Source organism: Neopsephotus bourkii, unplaced genomic scaffold (genome assembly GCF_033783945.1).
Source record: "Neopsephotus bourkii isolate Nb327-2 ecotype Australia unplaced genomic scaffold, CSIRO-AGI_Nbou_v1 NB_1825, whole genome shotgun sequence".
NCBI lineage: Eukaryota > Metazoa > Chordata > Aves > Psittaciformes > Psittacidae > Neopsephotus > Neopsephotus bourkii.
The window spans coordinates 6,758,637-6,786,193 of NW_026902298.1; the positions used below are offsets into that span (position 1 = coordinate 6,758,637).

Below are 27,557 nucleotides of genomic sequence, written 5' to 3' on the forward strand. Positions count from 1 at the left end.
AAGTTCCACCACTATTACTTTTCCTTCCTTTAAAATAAATACAAATCAAATCAAGGGTTGTATCCAAAATCATCTTTTATTGCCACTTACACAGATTTAAATATTTAACATTCAGATGAACAACTGTGTTCACATCACTCATTGTTAGTTACTTCCTCATAAACTGGTAGAAACCTCCATTTCCAACCTCTGTAAGATTCCTTTTGGCAGATCCTGAAGAATTCAATTGATGTGGTGGCATCTCACAGCAAAAGGAACTCTTTTTGGGTGAACTCTAGTGTGTTTAATGAAAAAAATCACTACACAAGGTCGGCTTTCACAGTAAGTCACATTCTTTGCAAAATAATTTGAAGATTCCAAGCCTTCTCTCTTTTATTCAAAAAATAAATATCTCCTTTCTGAATCAAAGCACTTCATATGACAGTAAGTACAAAGAAGAAATGCACTTCTTTGGAAGTTCTGAAACAGACATCCAGGAGCTCATGGGAGCAACATTATCCATAACAGTGATAAAAGCTGAAAGCTGATTTTATACAAATTTATAGCAGAGCCCAATTTCCTTTTACAACCTAGAGCTTCCAATGGATTTCAAAAAAACACCATTTTAAGAGTCTGAAAGGCACATGAACTGACCATAAAACGTACCCGCACGCTCACAAATACGTTTTATGCTGCATTCCTAAAGAGACTCCACGGGACCCTATGAGAGAAAGAGCGAGAAGTTGACAAGTTCCTCTGTGAAGTACTAAGGGAGCTGCAGGGGGTTCCTTCTGGCTCTTGATAAAACAGTTAAAACCCCAAGGCTGGGAGTGTGAGGAGCTGCATCACTCTGTCGTGTTTGGGCGAGTGGCTACGTACACGAACACAACGATCAGCAGTACTACAATCGCCAGCGTGGGCAGCACGACGGTGGTGATCTGTTGCCGGGCCTCCTGCATTGCCTGTTTCCTCTCCTTTTTATCTTTGGAGGTCTCTTTTTTGGGTTTTCCTCTCAGCTGCCTCATCCTCCTCTTAGGATCTTTTGTTGGTTGAAATGGGAGAGAGAAGGGAGTTGCACAGCAGGAAACAGTCCACAGTCTTTTGAAACAAGAGGTTGAAGAATTCCTGCTCCTTCAAGGGGTTGGCTGCACAAGAAACTGCAAGAGAAGAAAACAATGCTTTTAAACAAGATCTACATACATTCCAGTTACGTTCCACAAACATGCTCCAAGGGCTGGAGCACCTCTGCTAATGGAGACAGGCTGAGAGAGCTGGAGAAAGCTCCAGGGAGGCCTCAGAGCAACTTCCAGTGCCTAAAGTAGCCAACAAGAAATCTGGAGAGGGACTTTTTGCAAGAGTATGTATGGACAGGACAAGGGGAATGGCTTTAAACTGACAGAAGGGAGATTTACATTAGATTTTAGGAAGAAATTCTTCATTATGAGGGTGCTGAGGTGCTGGCACAGGGTACCCAGGGAAGCTGTGGCTGCCCCATCCCTGGCAGTGTTCAAGGCCAGGTTGGATGGGGCTTGGAGCAACCTGCTCTAGTGGAAGGTGTCCCTGCCCATGGCAGGGGATGGAACTGGATGAGCTTTAAGGTCCCTTCCAACCCAAACCAGTCTGGGGTTCTATTATTTATTAAAGCCATTTGCAGCTCCACTTGGTAAATCTTCTAAAGAATTTCTTCCTAGTATCTAATCTAAATCTACCATCTGCAAAAGAAGACACAATGCCAGCTGCAGTGTTGAATTCAAAACACAGAACAGATTTAGACAGACCAGAAGTGGTCACTGAACTTCATAATGGGGAATGAACTTCAAGTGGGAACTGGATGCAGTAACTACACACACCACCCATTCCATCTTTCAGTCAAATGGGACCACTTCATTTCTAAACTTTCATAACTGTTTCTTCTCAGCAAATCCTCAGTTCTCACCAATTCAGGGCAGAGCCTTTTTGGTATTCCACCTTCTCTGAGCTGTGGGCTTTTGCTTTGGTTTTGCTGTTTTATCACTTCTAATAGCTAACTCTTGAATCTCCTTAGGGGCAAAAGAAGTCTCTGTTTTACCCCTTCCCTTTCCATGTCCTCTCCTCCTGCTTGATCATGAGCTTTATTTTCAAACTCTAGAAAATAACTACTGTGCAAATTTAAAGTTTGATGTTTGCCCTTTGGGTAATCAGACAACCAGAGCATTTCAGGCTGCAGTGTTTTCCTAATGCTTTCTGTCTCCACTGTTAATGTACATCAGGGGGGTTTGTATTCAGATTTCTCACAAGACCCAAGAAGTGATGGACAGTAAAAGCCTTTGGAACTTCTGTGTGCCACAGTAACAAACAGGGTTGCCATGAAAACTAACCTCTCCAACAATAAAAGTATGCATTGCTCCACACAGCATCACTTGCTACGCAGACATTAAAAACATCAGTGTTGTTTTTTAAGTCTCTTTTGAATGAATATTTCATTCTGAAGCAAAATTATACCAAGTTAATTACATACACTAGCTAACATCTGACGGCTTAGAAGAGAAAGCCTTCCTGCAAATGTCAGCACCACTTGAGCTGCGAGCTGATGCTCTCCAGTTTGGGAATCTGGCATCAATCTCCAAGCACATTTCCAGTACATTGGGTTACTTGGCTTTCCTACTGGCAGAGAAGGACTAGCACAGAAACTGGCCCCTAGTTTTCAGAGGGATGAGCCTTAGGGTTCATCTTTACTGAACCATGAAATGGAAGCAGTGAATCTCTGCAAGCTGCTGCCAGGCTCCTGCTGCCGGTATGAGCCCAGAGGCTCCTGCCAGGATTAGACAATCACTGCAAGAGACAGCACTTCCACACAGGAAAGGTCTGGGATGTTGTACATGCTGCTGTGTTCATGTGGGTATGAAACAGCACTTAAAATCCGGTGCTCAGTTACACAAGATGAAATCCTGCAGCCCATGCTGTGCAGGCAGAGTGCCACAGGTATCCCCTTCTGCTGCCAAGGCTCTTACCAGCCACCCATGGACTCCACTGGAAGGCAAGTAGCTACTGATAGGGGAAAGGAAGAAACAGATCCATGAAGTACAGCAGGCCAGAGCGAGGGTTACACAGGGTCTCAGTCCCTGTGGTGTGCATGGCCTGTGAGAATAAATTAATCTCATGTTACTGAGCTAAATCCTCCTTCAGCCAGCCATCACCCTGCCTGTGCCCTGGGAAGGCTGAACTCACGTGAAGAGAGAAGGAAATACTATAGCACGGGGATGGGTGTCATTAGGCTAGTTAGCAATGTCTGTTTAAAACATCCCCGAGCAAACTTTTATCAGAAGGGCAGTAAGAAAGTGATCTCCTGCAGGTGCTTCAATGTTGTGCACACTCTAACCTTCGTGACCAGCCAACTCACACTGCAGAAGAAGTGGAAGCTCACCTTTGCTCCTCAAACACAAGCTCTCCACTCCCAGTCTCCCGGAACAGGAGAGGGCTCATTGCTGCAGACCGCACACATCCTACTAAGGCTGATTCCCATTTCTCTTAACAGCTCAGCCGGGGCCAAGCATCTGCCAAGGCTGGAAATTATCAAACTAGGAAAATCAGCAACTCGCTTCACTGGGATATTTGTAGGAATAGCAATAGAAGAGTTTAAGAGACTCCAGCAGAAGTGGGGTACCTGTAGTCCACAACAGCAGGACAGGAGCCTGGCACTAACCAGAGACTGGAACTTCACCTTCCTTCTGTGGATTCTGCAATTTAAAATTTGGTAATAGAATTGCCTGGGGTGATGAGATTATTATTAAGTTCACTATAGTAAAGTTCCCCTCCCCAAGCAGGAACCTGCTGGCTACAAAGAAACCATCCCAATGATCAAGAAAATGAGTGTTGACTTGATGCATGCTTGGAAGCATTCGTTTTGCAGAGATTAACTCTTTCTTCTCTCTGACACTGCAGTGCTCCACCTTGACACTGAAAGGCTGAGGTTTCAAGCAGAACAAATCACTGAGTTCCATCTACTGAAGACAAACCTAAACACACCATTCTTCAACACAGTAAAAAATCACAAATTAGTACCCTGCCTTGACATCTACAGCAATGGCATCCCTCCTCGCCCATCATCCACCTTGCTTCCTATATAATATAAGCACTCTTCATTCTACCTTATGGGTTAAGTCACTCTGAACTGCTTTTGCAGAGCTAACCCCAAAACCTAAAAGCATCAATCAGTGGGCTTGCTGAAGTCACTCATACCAATGCTGAGGCACTTGCCAGCATCTTAAAGCAAGTCAACTACGGTTAAGCAGGGATCATTTTGTACCAGAAGGCTGTAGTGAAACTTGGGGGGTGATAACCTTCAGAATGCATCAACCATCTCCCAGCCAGAATTTATGACAATCTGGTATAAAGTATTGCAATTCTGCATCTCCTTCTACACGCAACACATGCACAGATGATTTCACTTATCTGCACTTAGTGTACTCGTACGTCTAGACATCTAAAGAACTTATTATCACCAGCCTTCCAGCATGAATTAGCGGTGTTAAGCTGAATAATTTTCCTCCAAATCCCAAATTACAAGGGTTTGCAAGGCAATTTGGATTAACCTGGCCTCATGATCCTGCTGCTGACACTGTAACATTTCTGCAACAGCAAAACATCTTCAAATTCAAACAATGAATCTGACAAGAATTAATGTTTATCATTTAAGTTTTACCCCCTGGGGCCATGGATGTTACCGAGACATTAAAAATAAACCCAAACAATAAAACAGCAACCAGGACAGGCTGTATTCAAACCGCCTGCCAACAGCAGCGAGAAAGGACACAAGACACCTAAGCAGCAACAATTATCAGATTATCTGAGTGTTGAACAGCCCCAAACCCAGCCGTTCCCAATCACCAGCACACACCAGCATCAGTCAAGAACTAAAATGAACAGGTTTATCAGCTTTTACCTATTTTTGCTGCTGGGCTGATTGCTTCAGGGAGCTGCAGCCAGAGCTCCTGCATAAGAAGAGGAGTCCAAGAGATGGAAAGAGGCAGAGGTGGGGACCCCAGGGGCAGAAGGAAGCCTGGTTAGCAGGAACTTCTGCTCCGTGCTGAACATTCCTTACAACAGGAGCACTCCCTGGCCTCGTGGTAAGGACCAAGCTTCCCACCAGTGAAACAGGACTATTCTTGCAGTGCTGCCTGGGCACAGGGTGCTCTGCTTGCATGGTCCCAGCAGAACAGACACAAGCCAGGAACAACACGTTGACTGAAGTAGGATGGTTCTTACTTCTACCCTTAATTAAAGTGGGGTCTAAATGACAGATACAAGTTATTTCCTACCTTTGAAACCATGCAGATGTTTGGGGCTTTTGTAATAAATGAACTGTAATACTGTTACATAAACCCTGGGTACTAAGGACAAGACTTGTTTTAGGCTACCCCATATTTTTTATCATTACTCCAGAACTGATTTTACCTTGAGGTGAAATACCACATTTGGAGGTGGTATTTTCTTTCCTGAAGCTTTAAGGTCTGGCCATTGCTAGAGCAGCCTCAGCAAGGTCACCAATTTCTAAGGTGATTTGGCCAGCTTACAAATGCAGCTAAATGGGACTTTTTAAGAAGTATTTCAGTAGGAGGCTGGGACAGATTTACACAACAGGAATACCTGTGTACAAAGCTCTTGCTGGAGTCTCCAGAGACCTCAGTTCTGCATGCAGCCTTCATCCATCCATCCATCCATCCATCCATCCATCCATCCACCCACCTACCCATCCATCCATGTCCAGCTCTGTCCCTTGTTTTTAACCTGGTGTTTCAGTTTTGGCAGGTCTAAAAGAGTACAGTAACAATTCTCATGCCCTCTCTAATGAACACCTTCACCCTCTTGGGTGCCTGCTGCCTGCGTAAGATTTGCAACGAGCGCTTAGACCAGTTTGCACCCAACTCCTGCACTGAGACAGAAGCTAAACCTGCTCCTGTGTTTGTGTCAGACACAAACCTGGCTCCAAAGAGGGAGATTTTGTTTTGAAAAGCTTGATTGTAACAGTTTTAATGCAACAGCAGCAGTGGTTGTCCAGCACTATTTCCATCCTATTCAAGCACAATTGCTACACTCTGTTTTAAACACTAAATGTAAAATGATAGTTAGAAAAAAAATCTTCATTATTTGACAGGCTCTAAAGGCGCAAAATGCTCTGGGTAATCGCTTGTGTGGGTGACAAAGATGGATACAGCAGGGATTAGCCAATTTGACTAAGAGAGCTGAACCCTAAAGAGCACGCCTGCCCAGAGGATTAACAGAACGCTTTAATCCCAGCCACATCCTCCTCCCTCCCCTCAAACCTCCCCAGCCAACCCACTTCCAGCAACACAAAGGTGGCCTCGTGACAAAGTGAATATTTCAGCTGCGGGATGATTCCTTTTGGTCCCGAAGCACAGCTCTGTGCCAGTGCTAACAAGGGGAAATGATCATCACCCGCTCAAAAAGGAAACAGCCTTTGTACAAGCCATCCCCTAATGAAACAACCTGAGCACGTGAGGGCCCTGCAGGAACAGCCACACACCTAACTCCAGGTTCAGCACTGTCCCATGCTCTAGATCCCCCAGTTTGTTCCCTTTCAACCCAAGTTGCACAGAGGAAGTGGTGCAGAGCTGAACACAAAGCCTGAAGAGATGCTAAACTTGAGATCTTCCCTTTCAGTGCCACTGTCCTGATTTCAGTGTGCTAAAAATGAAGAAAAGCATTAAGAGAAAATGTCTCGCTCTGTGAAAAATGGATTTTCACGTTACAGCATGAGGCCAATTCTTATTATCATGAAAATTTACCTCAGTCTATTTGACTGTAGCAAGGAATTATGATCAGCAAATCAAAACAACCCTACTTTCAAGGGTAAAAGCTTTTAATTACACACACAACAATACGGGACTATTGAGGTTCTGTTTGAAGTCAGTTCAGCATTATTTTGTAGTGAGGGGTGGTGGCTTTCTTCCTCAAATTACAGACCTGAATCTGAATTGACCCATCATTACTGCAACATCACATTTACTGGAAATGTGGCTTATGAAAGTCTCCAAACTACTCAGAGCACTTGGAAAATGAAAGGCAGCACTGAATGCTGCCAGAAAGTCAGAGCGAGCAAGGCCACCACAGCACAAAGCTACTTCAATGCGGTTTTCACAATGCTGAGGACTTGGATAGAGCGAGTAATCTGTGTTAGAAACAAAAAGCCACGGATCTCTGCAGCTGGGAAGGCATTGTTAAACAGAGGTGAGGTGACAGTGGTTTTGGCACGCACAGCACTGCAGCGCAATGCTGCCTGCCCTGAACGCAGCAAAGAAACCCAGCAGAATGCAATTAAAAGGAAGTAAATTAAAGGCAAATCCTTCTGCTCCACACACAGGTATATAAAGAACCCGTATTCCTCTTTGCAGGTGAAGAACCAGCATCAAGCCAACTTGTGCAAACAGGCAGTCCAGGATTAATGTTTATTATAAACATAAGGAAAACAAACACCTAATTTCTGTCACTGCATGGATTCAGTTCCTATGGGAGGCCAGAAAAGAAGAGCTTACCATTCCCACCCATACAGCTACCGAGGATCTTACACGGAAATGCAGTAAACTACAACAGCTAGGGTATGCCTCGATATTATGTGTTTGCTCAGCTGCTTTCTTAAAAAGCAATTTTCTTGGCTGCTCCTGAGACACATCCTTTTGTGTCCTTTGGATACAAACCATCCTTCCTCCCACTGCATTTATGGAAATTCAGTCTGTTTCTAAATAGCTATACTAAATAAATAAATACAAATGAAGGAGCTGCTTGTGTCAGAGCCCCTCAGAATGTATATGCTGCTTTCCCACACCAACCCCAAGCGTCAGGCATCTACAAGGAGGTGCAGCAATACGAAACCAGTGTGAAAATAACACTTCTGTTCTCAGTGCTGCTGTGTCCAGGTCATGAGCCCCTGAGACCTGGGCTGTGGCTGCTATCTCACGCCATGAGCTGAACTATCACCAGAGCTCATCATCTGAGCTGACAATGACCTGGATGGGAAACACTGTTCCTATGATCCACTGCAGGGCCTGGTTGTTTACTTCTCCCTTTCAAACTACCGGTACAGCATCACTATCAACGTGTTTGAAACAGATCCCAAAGACACGCACCCAGCAGAACACCAGCAGGTCCAAAGCTTGATGTTACAGAATGCAAACAGAAGAGCTGAGGGCTCTTCATTTTAATTCTACCATCAATAAAACTCTGGTGCTGAAAATTCAGGCCAGGCTAAAGCTTGGCTGGCAGAAAAATCCACACCCACAGTGAGAATGGGTCATTAAATCTAAACCCACAGAACCCACAAAGGCAACAGGTGAGCCTGGGGTGTGTGCATGCAGCAAGAAGGGAACAGTGTACACACGAGTGACCCACAGAAAACAGCTGAAAGAACAGCTTCCAAGACACCAGGGCAACATCTAGGAACAACGGGGGTACTTCCTGACCAACAGACACTGATGATGCTGGACTCAAACTATTTGTGAAACAGTTTGTTTCTTCAGAAGGCACAAAGTGAAATCTCGCTCTTCTAGTTCAAGACAGATCTGCCACAGGAGAAAAGCAAGATGGACCTGTACCTGGAGTCCTGAAACCCTCCTGAGACAGGCCTGTAGGGGAAAATGGAGAGCACTGCACCAACAGCGTCACCTCCCGTTTGATTTTATGAACTGGGAGGTACTCACGGACTGAAAGCGAGCTGGATGCGACACCAGAGCGCGCTGAGTGAAGGGTTCAGATCGCAAACTCACCCCCTTCAGGGCTAGTCTGAAGTTCTGGTTTTTCCAGCTTCTCTTGGCAAGGCTGGTTTCCAGTAGGAGGCTGAGGAAAGCCTGCTGGCACCACGCCTGCCTCTCCCTGCTTGTACACGTGCCAGGGGAGGACGCTGGAGAGGAACTAAATCACACAGGAATCAACCCAAACGCAGTCGCTGGAGTGGGTGCCTGTGTTACTCCCTTCCTTACTTGTTTTCCAAACAGGGCAGGCGTTTTAGAGAGTATGCAGTGCTGCCATTTGGCAGATTTTATTCCCAGTTCTGCTGCCTTCTAGACACTCATTTGATCTGGATAATCAAGTTACGAGTGAATGAAACACACCCCTCCACATTACATTACACCAGCACCGCAGGTTTAAGCTACAGCTCTTCCTCCAGCAGCCCGGAATCTGCACTTTTCCCAAATTCCTGTCAAAGTACAGAAACATGCTCAATATGAGTGTGACAACAATGCAATCAGGACACCTTTTCTTGGGGGGAAGATAAGAACTGGGCCTTACTACACAGGATGGGTGGGAAGGTTTCTCTTCCTATGGCTGGGCTCATTCCGTTTACTCCCCAGCCAAAACCTGAGGTCTCGTTACATTTCACTAAACAATCCCATGTTATAATAAAGCCGCAGGTTTCCTGCCATGATAGATAGGCTCTGTTTGCAATTATTTAAGGAGAAAGCACATAATTACATATAGCTGGATTAGGCTGATCAAATCCCTGTTAGTGCCTGTCAATATGCACATAAAACAGTGTGACATTAATGTAAACTCATTTAAATGCAGAAAGCTTAATTAAGACTTAATAAAATTACAGAGACCGACAGTTTTGCACAGTCTAACCAAAGAGTTTCCCAGCAAAGCACCTCCTAAACACAGCCTTGTTTTGCTCAGTCAGTTCTGCAACACTGGTTCTTGCCATTTATTGTGCTCCTATTTACAATCCTACTGCACTTTACACCAGCTCAAAGCTCAGAAGCAAAAGCAAATGCTATGGAGCCTTGTGTGTAACAAAGTCCATTATGAGCAAGCGCAGGCAGACAGAGGAGGATGGCTCAGAAGTTCCTCTACAACATTCAGCAAACAGCTACAGATCAATACCATAGTTCACTCACCATAAAGTGCAAGTGACCTTCTCTTGAAGCACTTACCAAGACAAAAACACTACATCCCCCTCCATAACAGTATTCATGTTCTCCCTTCTCATTTATTCCTCCTGCACAGCCTCCCTTTCCACTCGGGTTGTTTCTAAAGCGATCTGCTATATGCATAGTGCTCTCAGTCACCAATGATACACAATCGTGCATTGACCCCGATATGCTTAGTGCAAGATTATCAGCATCATTCTCTGCTGAACAGATCCAAACTATTCCAAGGGTAGTCATGCTCATGCACTGCCTAAGTTGTCTTTTTTGGCTGCCCAGAGAAGCTGTGGCTGCCCCATCCCTGGCAGTGTTCAAAAGGCAAGGTTGGATGGGGCTTGGAGCAACCTGCTCTAGTGGAAGGTGTCCCTGCCCACGGCAGGGGTTGGAACTGAATAAGCTTTAAGGTCCCTTCAACTCAAATGATTCTGTGACTCTATGATATGGATGCAACTGAATTCCTAACCACAGCTGGAATAGATTAAGTGCTCAGTATGGCATACAAGCCACTTGAGCTCCTCTAAGCCCACACATGCAGTGCCAGGGAGACGTGGGCATAGATGCCAGGTGTCCTGTTGGTCCACACGCATTCCCTTCCCCACTTCACTCTGTGACAATAACTTTCCTTGTTCTGCATGTGCGGGTGTGTTATCTCTACTTCTAACCCAGAAACCTTCACTGTCTGTGTGCCAGACACTGAGACAAGAAGGGCCAGGGGTGCCACTGCAGAGCTCCTCTCCACCAGCAAGCATGATGTGCTTCTCTAAGTTCAGACTTTGGCAATTCTTGGCACACAGGGCAATGCACTGCTCCCCAGAGCACCCGTTTTGCCACACTAGGACTTCCCAGTATGCTCCCTGCCAAATCACATCAATTTGAGGATCTCAAAGAAAAGAACATAGCAGATTCTGGTTCATTTTTAATAGCCTCTCTGCCAGTTGAGCCTCCTGCTCTGATACGGTTTACTTGAAGCTTTGTTTGCTGTTCAGCTCAGCTCCTCTCTGCAGAGGCCCTACAGTGTTTCCAGGATTCCCGAAAATGCTGAGATGCCATGGAGGAACCTCACCAGGGCCTTAGCCAAGAGGGCCCAAAAACCTCTGAGTGAGTCCATCTCCCAAACATGGATGTTTCCTGCAGTTTTTGTCAAGGGGGGAAGGGGAAAAGAACACAAGGAAAAACCTGAGTGCTAGAAAGCATTACAGTGCAGCCTGCTGGAAAATGTATTATAATTCAATACTGTACTAAAACTGACTAAAAAGCATAAGCCCTCCCTTGGTCAGTCACATCCCTCCAAAGCTCTTGGCAAAACTCTCCATGCTAGAGACAGATCTCTGATAGATACCATGTTCTGAGCAAGTCTATCACTTGCTCTGATTCCTGTCCCCTTCCCTTTGGCAGCACAGCTATTTGTGTCACCCTCCTAACCCAGAGCCTCTGGTAATTTCTCTTCTCTGTTCCACTGCAATTCTTCAAAGCATCATAAAGGCAGATTTAATAAGCACCTCAATTTGTATTGCTTTCTATTTATAATACTGCAAAAGCACCTGCTGCTGCTGAGATCTACGCAGGTATCTTTCTTACTTTGTAGAGATTAATTCAGATTAATATTAATAGTTCCACATTTTAGAGCAATTGCAAGAAGCACTGCCCCAGGCTGTTCTGTGGGTTGGTTGGAGGGTTTTTTTTCCATCTTTGAGGTTTATATTTTCTGTCTTGGGGGGGGGTTTGTCATTGGCTTTGTGGTGCAGTTGTTTTTTTCCCCTACCGCCATTTTTATTGAGATGCTGCTGACCAGCTCTTTAGAACAGGGCTCATTTTGCTTTATTGTTCACATCAGCCACATTCAATAGTATGCGTCCTGGAATATTCAGTAGATCCCTCATGCCAACAAAACAGCAGGCACTCAACAATCAAACCACTTCAAGTTGTACCCTGAATCCATACCAGTGTCAGTCAAGGCAGCACTGGGGCCCATGGATGGTTTGGGAACTGTGGGTGTGCAAGGAAAGGGTGTGTAAAGGTGCCTGCCCATGACACAGTAGGCACAGGGTTTGGATCACGTATTACCTGACCTTCTGTCCAAAGGGGGATATATTAGTTTTTAATCTCATCAAAGTGCCTGTGAACACCAACTGACAGCTAAGGCTGCACAGTACAGAAGTCCCACGTCTGACCTTTCAGAGGGACTCAGGAATCATGTCCTTAGGCATCTCTTCAGAGCCTGTCTTTCACAGCTTACTGACAGAATATTAATGGCTGCACCCAGGGCTGTAGGCTCCTGGTACCTACAACATCCACACCAATTGCTCTTGCCGCTATTTCATTTAACACCACCACATATGGGAAGTTTAATGCAGTGGGGGGAAAGAAAAACATACATAAATTGTGGTGCAGTGCAAGTAGGTGAGCGAGATGATGAAACCCAGGAAGAGCAGGAAAGCCCCCTCAGTGTGCAAGAAAAGCAGCAGAACAAAAGGAAAGATAAACCAGTGCATGGAAGAAAAGCTGCATGAAGTGAAATAAAGACTGGAATAAGTGGATGGAAGAGTCAATCCATCAGAGCAGACAGACAGCAATGATCAGTCTCACCTCTGCACTGTGTTTATTTACTCTTAGTGGCTGCCAAGTGAGGTTTATACTGCTCATCCATCTCCCACCTATGTATTTAGGTGTGATGTAGCACACTCCTCCACAACCAGCCAGGAGAGCTCAGGGAAGAATTCACAGGACATTCTGAGTCAATTTTGTCTCAAGAGTGACTCTTGATGCCTCAAACTCCTACTCCAGAGGGATGCTATGCTATTTGCCTCTGCAGTATTTAACATGGGCTTTGCAAGGGTACGATTTTCAGTGCTCCCATTAAAAATGGGTATCTTTCTGAAGAAAAGGAAGTCTTGTTGCTGTTATTATTCATCCCAACCTTGCCAAGATGAGAAAAGCTGGTCAGAAATACATAAAACAGTTTTGAAACTGGTTTTAACCACTTTCACTGAAAAAACTAAGAATTTAAAGGCTCACAGACACAGGTAAACATCATTGCATTGTACGCAGTATCATATCCTCCTCTTACCTATCAACAACAAAAGCTCAGTATAGCCATTACCTTGGGAATTCACAGATCCTAACTGTCTATTAATGTGAGAGAGATGATGATACAGATTTGGTCAGAAAACAAGAGAGACACAGGGACTTGCATGTCATTTAAAAGAGGAGATGCCATCTATCTTTTCAGCCTCTGTCCCAAAACATCTGTAACCTTCATGAGTTCTCATCCTCTTCCACAATTATTTCTTATCATGCAGGGAGGTTCTGAACTTTTGCAGCAGCCACATTGAGTACATCAGCTATGGGCAGACATGCTATAGATACCCCAAGCCGATAGCTAATTGTGATTTTCAGTCATTCAAGCAAATAGGACAGCTTAAAATGGCAAACATTACTCTATCTACTCATCCATAAATTAGGAGTGACAATAGCAGATTATTACTCGTTCGCTCAGAGCGTTTGTTTGGCCCTGAGAGAACTGGCTTTACTCCAAGAGCTGGCAAACACTGGTTAATATACATGTAAATGGTTTATTCCTTTCAGAGTAAGCAATTGCACAAAATGAAATACCGAATGAAAGACAAGCCCAGTTTTTCTGCTGATGCCTGTCTCGGATGCAGCGCTGCTGAAAGCCTCTGCAAGCTTTTTCACACCGAGTCAACAGGGAAAAAGCCACCTTTTCTTTTGAGAGCGAGACAATTTCACTGTGGAAACACAAAAGCTTTTATATAAATATTAATCATCCAAGTTGTCCTGGAGTTAAGTGGATGGAGACTGGCTTACATAAGGTTGCAGTACTGGCTTAGTAATAGTGAGATGTACTGAAATGGTTTTGCAAACACTGCTCCAAACAGGCTGCTCCTCAATACAAGAGCTGCAGTGCCAGAAGTAGATTCAGCGACCCCAATATTTAATCTGACAGTACTATAAAATAGCACTTCACTCCCAAGAGTGAAAAGGTGTATTTTGTCCTTTGAATTTGTGGTGCAGGCATAAAGGAAAAGGAAACTGTTATTTTCCTCAAAAACTGGAAGAAAGCAGGGACACCAACAAAAGGGACAGAGGTTCAACAGAGAGAGAGAGAGGCAAATAAACCAAGTACCTGGACAGAACACCAGGCAGTGATTTAACAGAGCTCTTAGTGCACAGCCTTAACCAGTCCAGAACCTGAATATTCTAAATAAAGCCAAGTGTAATGCACCCATACCCTTGAGTATGGGCTCTCCAAAACACAAGAGAATCAACAAGCACATTCTGTGCATTTGGAGGTGAGGACAGTATGCATCACCTCCAGCAGGATGCTGAGAACCATCCTGCCTACAGAGGGCTAGAGATAACAGAAGATACTTAGATCTACTTACTCCTCCTATGTACATACAGGCCATCAACCATTGCTTACCCCTCTGTCCAACAGTAAGGTGAGATTTACTCCCCCCCTCAATTAACTGAGCCTTGAAACTAGAACTACAATCACAAATAAGGTTTTTAAAGGGAAAAGGAGAAGCATAGCCTTTTATCTTGGGTACTGCACCATATGCAGCAGCTCACTTTCCTCGAGAGCACACTAAAGTGGGATGGTAGCAACAGGTCAAAACTGTTTATAAACCTTAGACAGAAATGTCACCATATTAATGTACTTCAAAATAGCAAGTTTAGAATGAAAAACAAAACAAGACAGAAAGCTCTGGCTTAGATAATGATAACCTGATGGAACCAAAGTGCAAAAAGTGTACAGCACTTAAAAAACAACCACCAGGACACCTACAGTCAAAATTCACCTGTTCAAATGAAAGGAAAGATGAAAGATAAGCAAACACTGATGGGAAACAACACTATCAGTAGAAGGGACCTTCAAAAGATACAGGACTATGTACATGTTGCAAGAGCTGATGGGAAGTTCAGCTCCCATCTGGCTACTTGTTTCAGTTGCTCTACAGTGCTCCACAGGTTTCACCTAGGTCTCTCCATGGACACAAATATCTATGGATACGCAGCACACAGATCTGCATTTTACAGAAATTAATCATAGAATAGTTAGGGTTGTAAAGGACTTTAAGATCATCAAGTTCCAACCCCCCTGCCATGGGCAGACACCTCACACTAAACCATGCCAACCAAGGCCAGGGCTGCAGCATTCATAACTTCCTTGGGCAAACCATTCCAGTGCCTCAGCACCCTCAGAGTAAAGAATTACTTCCTTATATCTAACCTGAACTTCCCCTGTTTAAGTTGTAACTCGTTACCCCTTGTCCTATCACTACAGTCCCTAATGAAGAGTCTGTCCCCAGCATCCCTATAGGCCCCCTTCAGATACTGAAAGGCTGCTATGAGGTTGCCACACAGCCTAGAATTGCTCTTCAACATTCTCCATTTTGTCAGGAAAACAATTTACACTTCACAGGCTGTTACATTAAAGCTACTTTTGACGTCTTGCTCATACTTCCCTCCCCAGATTCTACGGATTTCTTCTTAACCTGCAAAAAATTACAGAGCTGGTTATGGCTGGAGCAAGCTCACTGACTAGTACCTGACAGTACTTTGCCTTGAACCTCAACCCTAACACTGCACTTCTCAGGGCAGCTTTCATACAAAGCAGACTCTCCCTCTTCTTGTATTCTAGTGCTTACATGACACTTTCAGATCTCACAAGGGGATCTGCTGAATAGAAGGGCAACATAACAGAACAAGACCCAGGTTCAGCACTGAAGAGGGTTTTAAAACTTATTACAGGGTATCACTTCGACACTCTGTGTTATACGTGGCTGAAATGAATACACATGCCAGGCAGAGCTTCAAGAGAAGGCACCTCTAGTAAAGGCACCAGCACTATTACCAGATAAGCCCCCAGTTAGCACAGATCACCACACTGGACAGAGATTTAACTCATCGAGAGAGCAGACAGCTAACCGGATTTCTTAATGGGCTTCTCTCCGTTTCACTGTGGCTGATGCATACTGCATATAGGATTTTGGAAAGAGATTTTTTTTCCCCAAATAGCACATTCTGCTCTACTACAGCATTCTGCTATCATCTTGGCTTATGCTTATATAAAGTACCAGATGGAAAGCCAGAAGTTACATCAGCAGTCACTAAGAGGTTAATCATTAAATTCAAGCTATGCCAGGGCAGTGACAAAGTTGAACTCTTGAATAAACGGAGTTTGAATAAAGGTAGCACTGATTTTCCTGAAGAGGCTTCATTACTTAAGTCCAAAAGTGTGACTTCTTTTGAGAGGATGAAGTTAAGAGTTAATCCAAATGTATTATTTCTTTTCTACCCAAACAGAAACCAACCCATTTACGATGCAGCCAACATGACAGGCCTCCTTTCCTTTCACTGTTCTCTCCCCTCCAAGAGAAACTCAACTTCACAAGACTTTAAACCTCAGGGAAAAGAAAACCCAACAACATAACCAAAAACCTTAAAAAAAAAAACAGTTCATCTTTATCCTACAAGCTTTTTTTCCAATGCATATTTTCTCCCAACTACTTTTATCTCTGTATTGTTATTAATGCTTTCCTAGAAAGGAGTTCCTTTAGCATGCAAGTGAAAAACTAATTTGATGAAGAGACAGGGAATGTTTGGAGCCCAGTGAAGAGACACGAGGAAAACATTTGGATATTCCAGACTTCCTACCATATTTTACACTTTCCAAGTCTGATCTTCCTGTTTCCAATTTAAAAAAGGTACTGGAATCAACCAGCTGACTACTACAAGCTGTACCATTGAACAGAAGAGTTACTCCTTTACCCTCTTCAAGTCTGATCAGGATCATTCAAAAAGCAAAGCGATCTGAGTTTTGATTTTCCACAAGTACTCCGAAACACTTATTGAACCATGGCAATTATGCCCGTGACAAATCCTAGGGACTCAGTGTTTCCTGACTTTCCAAAATCACTGTTTTGACTCACCCACATCTCTCGAAATGTGAAACTTACTTAGATAAGGTTTAAGAAAAAGCAAGAAGATTGGAGAGACCAAGTTAATCAGGAAAAAACAGGGAAAAATAGCTCCCCAAACAAATAACTACATATCTTTCCTGAGAGAAGCGGCGTAATTTCTTACTCTCCTATTCTGAAAGCATTACCTCTTTCACAGTTAAGCAACATTTCCCCACAGAAGCCATCACTGATTGCATTCATTTGGAATTTTTTATGTAAACAAGTGTTGGAATAGGAAATGAGAAGCCAAAAAAGGATATTAAATTACAGGATGTATACATCCCAGAACGTTGCATGTATCTCTTTGGAGAGCAGGAACAACAACAAATTGGACATGAAATAGAAATAAAAGTAGACAAGAACGCGGAACCTGAAAGGGGTTTGCATAAGGTCCCTCATGTCTTAAGAATTTGTTAGAAGATGCTGTTAGAGCACCTGAATTTCAGAGAATTAATTCAGAAATAGCTCCTGTTGCAGCAGTTTCTGGTAGAATATTTTACCCTGGCTGTCAGCCAAATCTCTGCTATGCTGATGCCAAATAAATGATACCCCATTTCAACGACAGATGCTGTTGTGTTGACACATAATTGATATGTTCGTATGCAGGGCTCCCTGGAATTCTGTAACAGCAACACTTTATTCACAAGAAATACAACTGACAGCTGAATTCAAAGGGATTTGCACATAGCTGATGCTGCGACACTGCTGGCATTGTGAGTCTGGAGGGAAGAGATCGCTATCCAGGGTGGTCAGGAACAGGGGAGGCCGTAGATCTCCCAGGGCCATGAAAATACAAAGTAAAAGCAAAGTGGCTCAGGCAGAAAGCTCAGAGAAACAAGAAAACCTCAAAGTTTTCAACACAAGTTGCATATCCCTTTCCTGCAGAGCTTGTAACTGTGTAGGAGATGGAAGTCATAGAAACGCCACAGCACTGAAGTAACAGATAGGTCCATAATCTCCTCCTCTCTTTGACTTCCTCGGTTTCCTAGGCAGTAAACAGTTTAACAACCTTTAAAAATACACTTAGCAAAGGTATGTTCCAAAGAAAACATTATGTCCCCACCTCCTTGCACGTTCACTCTCCTGGAGTTAACTTGAAATGAACTTTCATAAGCAGTATTTATTTTGGGAAGCAACCACATCCCTCCTCAAGCTTAACAAACCTTCAGCATCTACTGTGATTCTGACAGGGAGAAAACAAAAGACAACGACACTGCGAGATATGCCTGCAGCCCAGATTTTCCTTGGGTTTAGTAACACAGCATCGTATTATTTTCACACAATAAACAGAAACATTCACAGAATGAAAATATTCAGAGAAAAACTCATACCCCTTCATTTCACACCAATAAAAACCAACCCAGCAACAACTAACATTTGGCACAAAACCCAGCAGTGACTAAATGCCATATAGCAAAGTTGTCAGTCAGTTATCCAGATAGTATATGTTCAGCACAAACGCAATGTGAAGTATCTTGCCTTTAAATTAAAATAAGGTTGAGCTTAAAAATACTTTTGAATTGCAGGTGTAGGGATTATCAAACACATTTGAAGCTTGGAGATGAGGAGGAATCACTAACTGGAAGTCTTTTCAATCCCTGGAAAACCTATTTTGTTGGCTGTTTCTTAAACTACATTTCAGAACACTGATCGCAGCCCAGAAAGCTTCTGCAGTGTAATATGCTGCTGCTGCTTGTGGGGCCTTATCTGGCTTTCAAATATTGTCTGTGCTTCCCTGCTAGTACCACAGGGAAGATTTCTTTCTCCAGTCACCTCTTTCCTTACATTATATGAAATAAAGACTGATGTTAATTCTTCACTCTGCACACGGTGGCTCTTTCCTTTCATTCTCCCTCTCCTGTGCTTCTAAGGGTTGCTAAGGCCAAAACTGTCAGAAGACCTCACTTCACACTGAGTTTCTCCTTCAGGAGTGCCCAGCAGAGAGTTTAAAGTTATACAGAGGAAAAAAAAACGATGCATTTATCATCAAAGCTTGTAGCTCTCGCAATGCCAAAATTGTCATTTAGTTCAGCAACATGGGATATGTAAAACATCCAGGTTTATATCACTGCAAAAGCTCAGTGACTGAAAAGGTCGAGGAAGTGCATTAAGTAGGAAAGCTTTAGGGGTTCTTTTCACTCTTATGACAGGCACTGGAAAACCAATCTTTGCCAAGAAAACACATCCAGGCATCAGACGTTTAAGCACCAAGTGCACAGGTACCTTCTTCTGAATGTCCCAAACCCCCCAAACCAACCAACTCCCCTCTCCCCAGCTAAAAACAAACCCACCACCACACACACACACAGACGCCATAGGTGTTTTTCAGAGTCACAACAGGAAGCTGAGACTAACCTCCCCATGGCAGCCGGGCATCCCAGGAACATATACAGAGGGTGGTGAGGCACTGGCACAGGTTGCCCAGAGAAGCTGTGGCTGTCCCATCCCTGGCAGTGTTCAAGGCCAGGCTGTACAGAGCTTTGAGCAACATGGTCTAGTGTGAAGTGTCGCTGCCCATGGCAGGGGGTTGGAATTGGATGATCTTAAGGTCCTTTCCAACCCAAAACACTCTGTGATTCTATGAATGAGGAAAGGAACATGAGAAAACAGCTAAGCCAACTGCCGCTTGCATTGATTTACCAGAACCAGTCATGGGGCATGACAGGTTGGTACACCACAGGCAGACCCACCCTTCCTCATTCCTGTCCAGAGGATCAGATGCAAACCAGCTCCAGTTCAGAAGCTGCAATGATTAGCTAGACTCGTGCTGTACCTGAACTAAAACAGTCCAGCCTCTCAGTGCTGTATTTTAAATTGAGCAGGGTGTTGAAATAACAACACCAGAAGGCTTAGAGAGAAGCTCCAACTCCTGTCTAATTATTTGAGAGTGTGGGCAGAGAAGTGCAGGTCAGCTGCAAGGTACCGTATAGCTACTCCCTATCTGTGTTAGGAAGGGCATAATTAGTCCAGAAGGACATCAGTGTTAAGATGAGCAGACCAATTTGAACGTTTGTGCTCCTAAGATTTACTCCTATAGGTTTCTTTGGGTGTTGGGAACTTCCCTTAAGCACACACTAAATTTAATAACTTTCTTTAAAAATAATAAAAATCATCATGTTCAATAGTAATAACCCATCCTGTTATTAACAAAGGCAAGGATTTGAAAAGTCAACAGTAGGAGTGAGAATCAATTTGGCTTCTGCATTTTGTTCGGTCTGGATACAGAACAGAAAGGTCTCACTTTCTCCCACTCAGGAAGACACTGCTACAGCTGGAAGATATGGAAAAAGCAATAAGACAATTGTATACAAATAGTTCTGTTTCTCTTCCCCAATTTATAATGTCATTTAAAAAAACCCAACAACCCAAAGCATGTTTGTTGGAGGTTACTGTACAATGAGTTAACATGCTAAATAAATCACAGAATCATAGATAATTCTATTATAATTCTATTATCAGCAGAAAGAAGTAAAAGCAAGTCAGCTTCAACCTGCAGAAATATAAGACTTAAAAACAGTTCAGGCTATCAGATTTCAGAGCAAATCTTCCTTTGACAGGCACTGTTTCCCATCCTGTTAAATATTTCTCTTACCAGTGTGGGAAAGATTTAAACAATGGAGGGAAACTGGCTATGGCTTGCTCTGCAGGCTGAAATAACCTCAATTCAGCAATAAGAATCAGCATGAAGACTTCTGAATAACAGTATCAAACCCTAACAATTAGGCAAGAAGTTAACATGCAGCCCTTTCCCCCATGCCAGTGCCCCACAAGGAACTTTAGGTCTCCAAGCCTTCAAACATACCCCACAGCAGTATAACTACACTCCTTTACACAGTTAGGAATTCAATAAACTTTAGTTCTTCTGCACTTAAGACGGATGTTTATCCTTCAGTTCCTGTCCTAAACTATGCTAGAGTTTAACTCCCACCCAAAGTAGGCTGCACCATGATGGTGCATGTGCTGGGCTGATGGTGAGACCCAGCCAGCACAGTAAATGTATTAGTTTCTAAGCAAAACCAAACAATTACAGGAGAATTCTCTGAGCCTTTTTGTGGCACAGCTCCAGGCTCAGAGCCACATTTTGTACTGGTACCAGTAAGGTCTAATAAAAGCTCAGGGATCTTGAATCTTATTTGTATCATGACAGCCATGTACCTAAGCTATGTTTGCGGGGGCACTTCTGTAACTAAAAGCTGTATGCTGCAGCTTCCCTGAACAACTCCTTCTTTTTGTTATCCCTCTAGTTGGGTATCAGAGTCAAGCACAAGATCTTTCATGACACAACAATGCTATATAAAGTGCAAGACACTACTGACATCTAACTACCAGTAAGCAGCCACTCTAGGAACAAACACTTTAGAGGCAAAGCACATCAGTGAGTTTCAATAACAGATTTATGCAGCACACCTCCCCTCCAGCCCTGATGCTAAGCACTGTGGTCAGAGAACTTCATTCCAAATACACATACAAAGCCAAGGTGTCAAACAAAACCAAACTGACACTGGGTAAAAAAGCAGAGACCGATTTATAAACAGAAAGCAGATTGAGAAGACGGATCCACACTCTGAGGTTGGGTACATCCAAATCATGATTATCCATGCCTCTAGCATGATACAGAGCCTAAATCAACATGGCCTGAATAAAAGGTTTTTATACTTAACAATTAATAAGGCTCAAGGACCCTTATCAAAGAGCCTATCTGAAGGCAGGTAGTACTTTGAGCACGAAAGCCCAGCCAGGCCCCTGCTCAGATTCCATTTTTTTTCCAAGTTTACTATTACACAGCCACAGCTCCTCAACTCCTTAACCACAGTGTATCTTTACACTTACTAGATGCTTTTAGAGCTGCCTATGGCCAAAAGAAAATAGAAAAAACACAATAAATCACAGCTGCACAAGTGCTTGTAAACAGAAGTACCAAGACAATAGAGTCCCAATCAAAACGGACTGGGTTTGTTACTGCCAGAGTCTCAGGGGTGCCCACATAAGTAAATAGGAGGCCACATCATTCTGTACTCCCCTCATCAGCTCATTTCAGCCTGGAGAAGTCGTTTGTGCCTGCAGCAGGGCAGGCCACAGTTCTACTCTTCAAGTGACAAAGCTGCAAACACATTGGCATAGGCAGAAGCAGCTTTTGCACTGATGCAGCTCTTTATTTCCCACTCTTTTTGTGAAATACAGAAACAATTTCTGAGTAAGGCCTTTGGGGAAAGAGCTTTACTCAAAATCACTAGTCCTCTGTCTGGCACAATAAGAGCAGAGAATGCAAATGAGCTTCAATAAAAGCAGCTGGCAATCAGTAAGAAAGGGCTGGTCTCCAAGAGTAAACTGGGTTCCTCTAAGGATAAGAGTTAAAAGGGGAAAAATAGAAGAAGATGGATAAAGGAAGAACAAATGTAAACAACACGGGGGGATGCACAGAAGGAATACAATCTAATGATGCAATTTAAAGAAATAAAATCAGACCAACTGACAAAGAACAGCTGGGAGTAAATAGGAAAGAAAAATACAGATCACTATAGTGCAAGGAAAAGGATCATTAGGAGAAGTCTAATGAACACATGTGCAATCCAAACAAGACAAAATAAGACTCATGAAAGGGAGCAGATCAGAGGCTAGGTGGCATGAAGGCTTAAGGCACCAACGAGTTCATGCTCTAGCCTGATAGCTGGTGGTGAGTCCAATAATGAGTTACAGCATCCCTGCTACGCACATCTGGCCACTTCACAACACCTTGCACACTCATTCCTCTGCCCTTCTGCCATAATGCAGATCAGTACTCACCTGAGTGGAGCAGAAACCACCATGCATGCAGTCAGGCTCCTTTTCTAAGTTTCCTTACCTCAGGAAGTCCACAGACACCTGGCAAAGGACCTGCAAAAGCCCAGCATTACTGTTACCAACTGTGTAAAGAAAAAGCATTCCTCAAGACTGACATGTTTGCTGACTTTTCCCTATTACTGTGTCTCATTTTGGCTCATTGTGGCTCATACTGGGCTCATATAAGTCCATTAGAGAATACACTGTGGCCACAGCAGCAGCCTTCCCTTGCAGCTCTTATAGACAGTACAGGACACAGAAGTGAAAATACAAGTATTTTGGCACTGTTGGCAACCTCTGTTCAAGAAAAACCCCAAAATCAAGTGTCTTGCATACTCCAAGTCAGCATCACAAATCACCCTCCATCTTCCATCTACAAACCCAGCTTCATTTGCTGGTTTTATCAATGTCCTCCACCAAACACTTGGTTAACATGGCACAAAGGTCCCTATTTCACAAGTGCCATTAATGCTTCATATTAGCACACAGGAAGACAAGCAGTTCCTTTGCTCAGAGGCTTTTTAGCCACAAAGAATCCCACCAGCAAACTACACAATGAAACTCCTTTGATCCCAAGAATGTAGCCCCTATCTTCAATAAAGTAGCTGCCTAAATAGCATACATTAATGATACAGGGTGGAAAGTGGAATTTTTCTACACTCCTATGAAACTGCAGGGGAAGTCGTGTCACTGCATACTATTTACTTAGATTAAGTTTTGAGGAGCATACTGATGGCACGGACTTCTCCGTCTAGTCAAGTTGTTAATACACTTAACATTATGCTTATACTTTCAGAACTTTAATAAGAGAATAATTTGACTGGGGCATGCCCTACATATTAAGGAATTCCTGTGAGATTTCTAATGACAAAAATGGTCAGAAACTTTGAGGCACACAGACATCTAAAAGCACAGAACTTGCATTTTAAAGAGATAAATCTGGAGAGGGACTTTTTACAAGGGCATGTAGCAATAGAACATGGGGCACTGGCTTTAAACTTAATGAGTGTAGGTTTACACTAGATATAGCATGAAGTTCTTCACTGTGATGGTGGTGAGGCGCTGGCAAAGGGTGCCCAGGGAAGCTGTGGCTGCCCCAGCCCTGGCAGTGTTCAAGGCCAGGTTGGACAGGGCTTGGAGCAACCTGCTCTAGTGGAAGGTGTCCTTGCACACGGCAGGCAGTTGGAACTGGGTGAGCTTTAAGGTGCCTTCCAACCCAAACCATTCTGTGATTCTATGATGAAGTGACTCGCTTCTTTGCAATTAAAATCAGCATACAAGAATTCAAACAAAGCAGGATGGAGAAGACAAAAAAAAAAAACCCAAACCAAACCCAAAACTAAACCAGTTAGGGCAAAAGACAACAAAGAGAATATTATCACACATTCTCATCCCCTAGCAATACAGATGTGCCTAAAGGGCTCACAAATACCTGATCTCTGGCTGTTCGCCACATCCAACATACAAAGCCTGCTTCTTCTATTGCCTACAGCAATTACTTTAGGGTTTGTTTTAACAAGTAAAAATCTCTTTCTCAAGAAAAGAAAAAAGCAGGGAGGAGAGGCCTGCACTGCTGCATTTTACATCAACAAACTCAAGGCCTGCCACTACTGTTAAGACAATTACAGCATTTTAAAGCACATTTCCCTAAGGTAGCAAGCAGTTAAGACCTTTATATACTGAAAGAGATGGCCTTTCACATTAGCATGGCCTATTAGCCACAAACAGGATTAAGAGCTCAGCAAATCCTCACAGAGCCCACATCTGTCAACATAACTCTTTCCCATAATGGGCAGAAAGAAAGGTAACTTCTCAGCTTTACCGAGCCCTTACAGGAAAGTTGATACTGCAGTGATTTAAAGGAACAGAACCAAAAGGGGAGCAAAAAAAGGGCACAATCATGGAGGCCCCTCAGGATCTGTTACCTTGTAGAAAAAAACCATTCCACCTGGTTACAGAACTTGAGGTCTTACAAAGCAGCTCTGCCTTTGCTCCAGTGTCCCTGTACAGCAACCAACCCTAGGAGCTCTCCAGAGAAGATAACAGCCAAGATCTCCTTTCAGGACATTTCTATAAGCATGACAGGAGTTCCACAATCCGTCCAAAAACAGAGAGATCCAGACTGGGATGCTACTGAACATCAACCTGCCCATAGATGTGTCTTGCAGTGCATGACAGAGATTAGTACAAAGAGATAGTTTTATTCTGGAGCACCTGGACCAAAATAGTTGAATCAAGAGATGCCAGATCCATTCTGGAAGGCCTCAGATGGCTTTGGATGCAGCTGGGACACAGCTGTAACAGTCAAAGCAAAACCCAGCCCAATTCAGTACAGTGAATTGGTGCTCAGTTCCCTCGAACCCTGATGCCACTGTAAAGGATCAATGTGTCTGAGTGCAGTCCCCATGACAGCAGTGCTACCTGCTGAACCAGGGTAGGTCTCCTAGGACTCTTAATGGAGAAACTCTTTCAGCCCCTCTCCACCACTGCTTCTTGGTAGCATACACCCCATCAGGACAAGTCTCGCTGGGCTTCAAAGTAACAGGCAAAGGAGAAAGATAGTGGAGGGGGAACATTTGCAACAAAAAATAAACACAGAAACTGCATTACATTACACATTAAGTGCCATGGCCGAAAGATTTAGGGTATAGACCATCTACTGTTCCATAAGCCAGCTCCTACCACCTAATCATCATGTATATCGTATATATGTAAAAGCATTTCACTATTTAATGCATGGAAAAACACGACTGAATAATAATAAAGATCATTTTGCTAGCACAAAGATATAGCAGCGACAGGTGGGCATACAGTCCAATCCTCACTGTTACTGCACACACCTCTAAACAAGCAGCAAGGAAACAGCCATCAGCTGGGGAACATGCCTGAGGGTTGTCACCTCACACAGGGCACTGTTCACCCAAGTCTCATGCTCTGGTGTAGCTTTAAAGCTCAGGTGGTGCTCCATGGACAGGAGGTACGGGCATGCGGCCTCTGTTAAATGACCTGATGTCTTGCACAGAGCAGTCCCATCGACCTGTGAGCGCCAACCACATCCCTGATGGCTGTTAAGTGTGCTAAGGACCCATGAGAAGGAGGGCTTTCCCATGTCCACTCTGGCAGCACCTGAAGATGCCCAGCTCTGTAAATGGCTTCTTTACCTTTGTATGTCTGCAGTGCTGTGCTGTATCACTCTGCATTCATGACCAACAGCTCTGACAAAACCCTCCCGAGGAGCAGAATCTTACACAAGTCCACCCTGGAAGAAGCACTAAAGAACAGGCAGTTCCTAGAGTTTCCCATGCGATAAGGAGTATTTGACAGCCGCACACAAAATTCCAGTTGATAGGTATGTCCCTTCCACATTTCCCACAAAGCATGAGGGAAAGCAGCAGCTAACATTGCTGTGACAAGGAGCAGCTCATTTACCTGACAAAGATCTGTGAAAATTCTGTCTACAAAGGCTGAGAACAGCCTAAAATCAGCTTTCTTCTTAACTTCAGTCTAGGAGGGCTCTATGTTATAAATAGGCCACTTAAAGGCAGTTAAGAGAGAGGGGGGGAAGTCATTAAAAATGTACTAATGAGAAACTCATCTCACTTTTTTTAACAGGGCATCAGGGAATTCCTGCAAGGCTTCTGGTTCATTTAAAGGAGGAAATTCCTTAACAAAGCTAAAGATAACTGACAATCAAATCTTCACAACCGAGAGGAACACGGAACCCCCGGAGGTCCCAGCACAGGGTGGTACTGCAAACCCACACCATACAAACATCAGGCAGGTCGGGACCTTGGAATGGAAATCTCTGTGACTGAGAACATCCAATTCCTGCTGCTTTAAAAGATGGTTTGAACCATAACCGGTTTCGAAAGAACAGAAAACAAACCAATCTCTTACAGGTAACCAGCGATGAGAACCAAAGAACTATGAACCGAACTCATGTCTGTATGGACAAAATACATACAAATTAAGGCACAGTGGCTAAAATAAGAGAGAAAAGCCACATTTTCACTTTTAGAAGATATTCTTTTTTTCCCGGGTCACATTTTAACGCTTTCCTGAGGGTTCCCCCCCCCTCCAACCGGTTGCTTAAACACAAGTCTCGGTCGTTCCCCGATACACGCGATGGGTGAACCGAAATGAAGACGGAAAACCAGATCAACACCTTGAAGTCTTCCCCGAGTCTCCTCAGGAGCTGCCCTCGCTGTGTCCGCGCTCAGCACCGCTTCCAGGGGCTGCAGCTCACACCCCCAACCCCGCCGCGGCTCCGCTCCGCCACCGGCTCACCTCAGCTCCCCCCGGTGGGGTCCGTGCCGGGAGCGATCGGTGTCAGGGCTCTGAGGCGAGAGGCCCCCTGCGACACCAACCCCCCCCCCCCCCCATACCACACACGCTGAGGCGGCGGCTCCCCGCGCTCGCCCCCCGGTTCTCCGCCGCCCCGCACCGCCTTTGCAAACTTTCCGGTTCACCCGCGGCCGCCGCCGAGGAGCGCTCGGAGCCGAACTCCGCAGGAAGTCGGCCCGCCCCGGAGCCGAGCCCGCTGCTCCCCTGGGCACACCGCGGGCTGGGCTCGGCCCGCGGCCCCCCTCAGCGCTCCCTGCAGCGCGCCGCCCGCGCCCCGCCGCTCTCCCTCCCTCAGGACAGCGGGCCGCCAAGCGCCCGCACTTGGAGTTGCGCTCACCGGAGGGACGGGCAAAGCCCGAGCTGGCCGCCGGCAACTTCCCCGCTCCGCCACACGTGGAGCCCAGGCGCGGGCCGGCTGCCCCGCCGCTCGGCGCAGGAGACGTGGCAGCTCCAGCCCGCCCCGGCCGCGCCGGAGGCTCCTCCCGGCCCCGCGCTGAGCGGAACGCGGGGCGCC

At 44.5% G+C, this 27,557-nt stretch overlaps 1 protein-coding gene across 5 annotated transcripts; it reads right to left on the reverse strand.

The window, feature by feature from the left end:
• Positions 1-57: 57 nt before the first annotated feature.
• On the reverse strand, positions 58-27,529 carry SMCO4 (single-pass membrane protein with coiled-coil domains 4). 5 transcript variants are annotated; one of them, XM_061343817.1, is made up of 3 exons: positions 27,381-27,526; positions 25,540-25,736; positions 58-1,136 (listed from the first exon to the last, which is right to left on the reverse strand). In XM_061343817.1, the coding sequence occupies exon 3, from the start codon at positions 1,002-1,004 to the stop codon at positions 825-827; it is 180 nt and encodes a 59-aa protein (XP_061199801.1). In that variant the 5' UTR covers positions 1,005-1,136; positions 25,540-25,736; positions 27,381-27,526; the 3' UTR covers positions 58-824. The 5 variants fall into 5 exon arrangements, with proteins under 5 accessions (XP_061199801.1, XP_061199802.1, XP_061199799.1 ...); XM_061343818.1 differs by lacking the exon at positions 27,381-27,526 and adding an exon at positions 27,144-27,360; XM_061343815.1 differs by lacking the exon at positions 25,540-25,736 and having other exon boundaries at positions 27,381-27,529.
• Between the last annotated feature and the right edge of the window lie 28 nt (positions 27,530-27,557).

Coding starts and splice junctions, on each gene's coding strand:
- SMCO4 (XM_061343815.1), bottom strand. CDS start 1,004: ATGAGGCAGCTGAGAGGAAAACCCAAAAAAGAGACCTCCAAAGATAAA.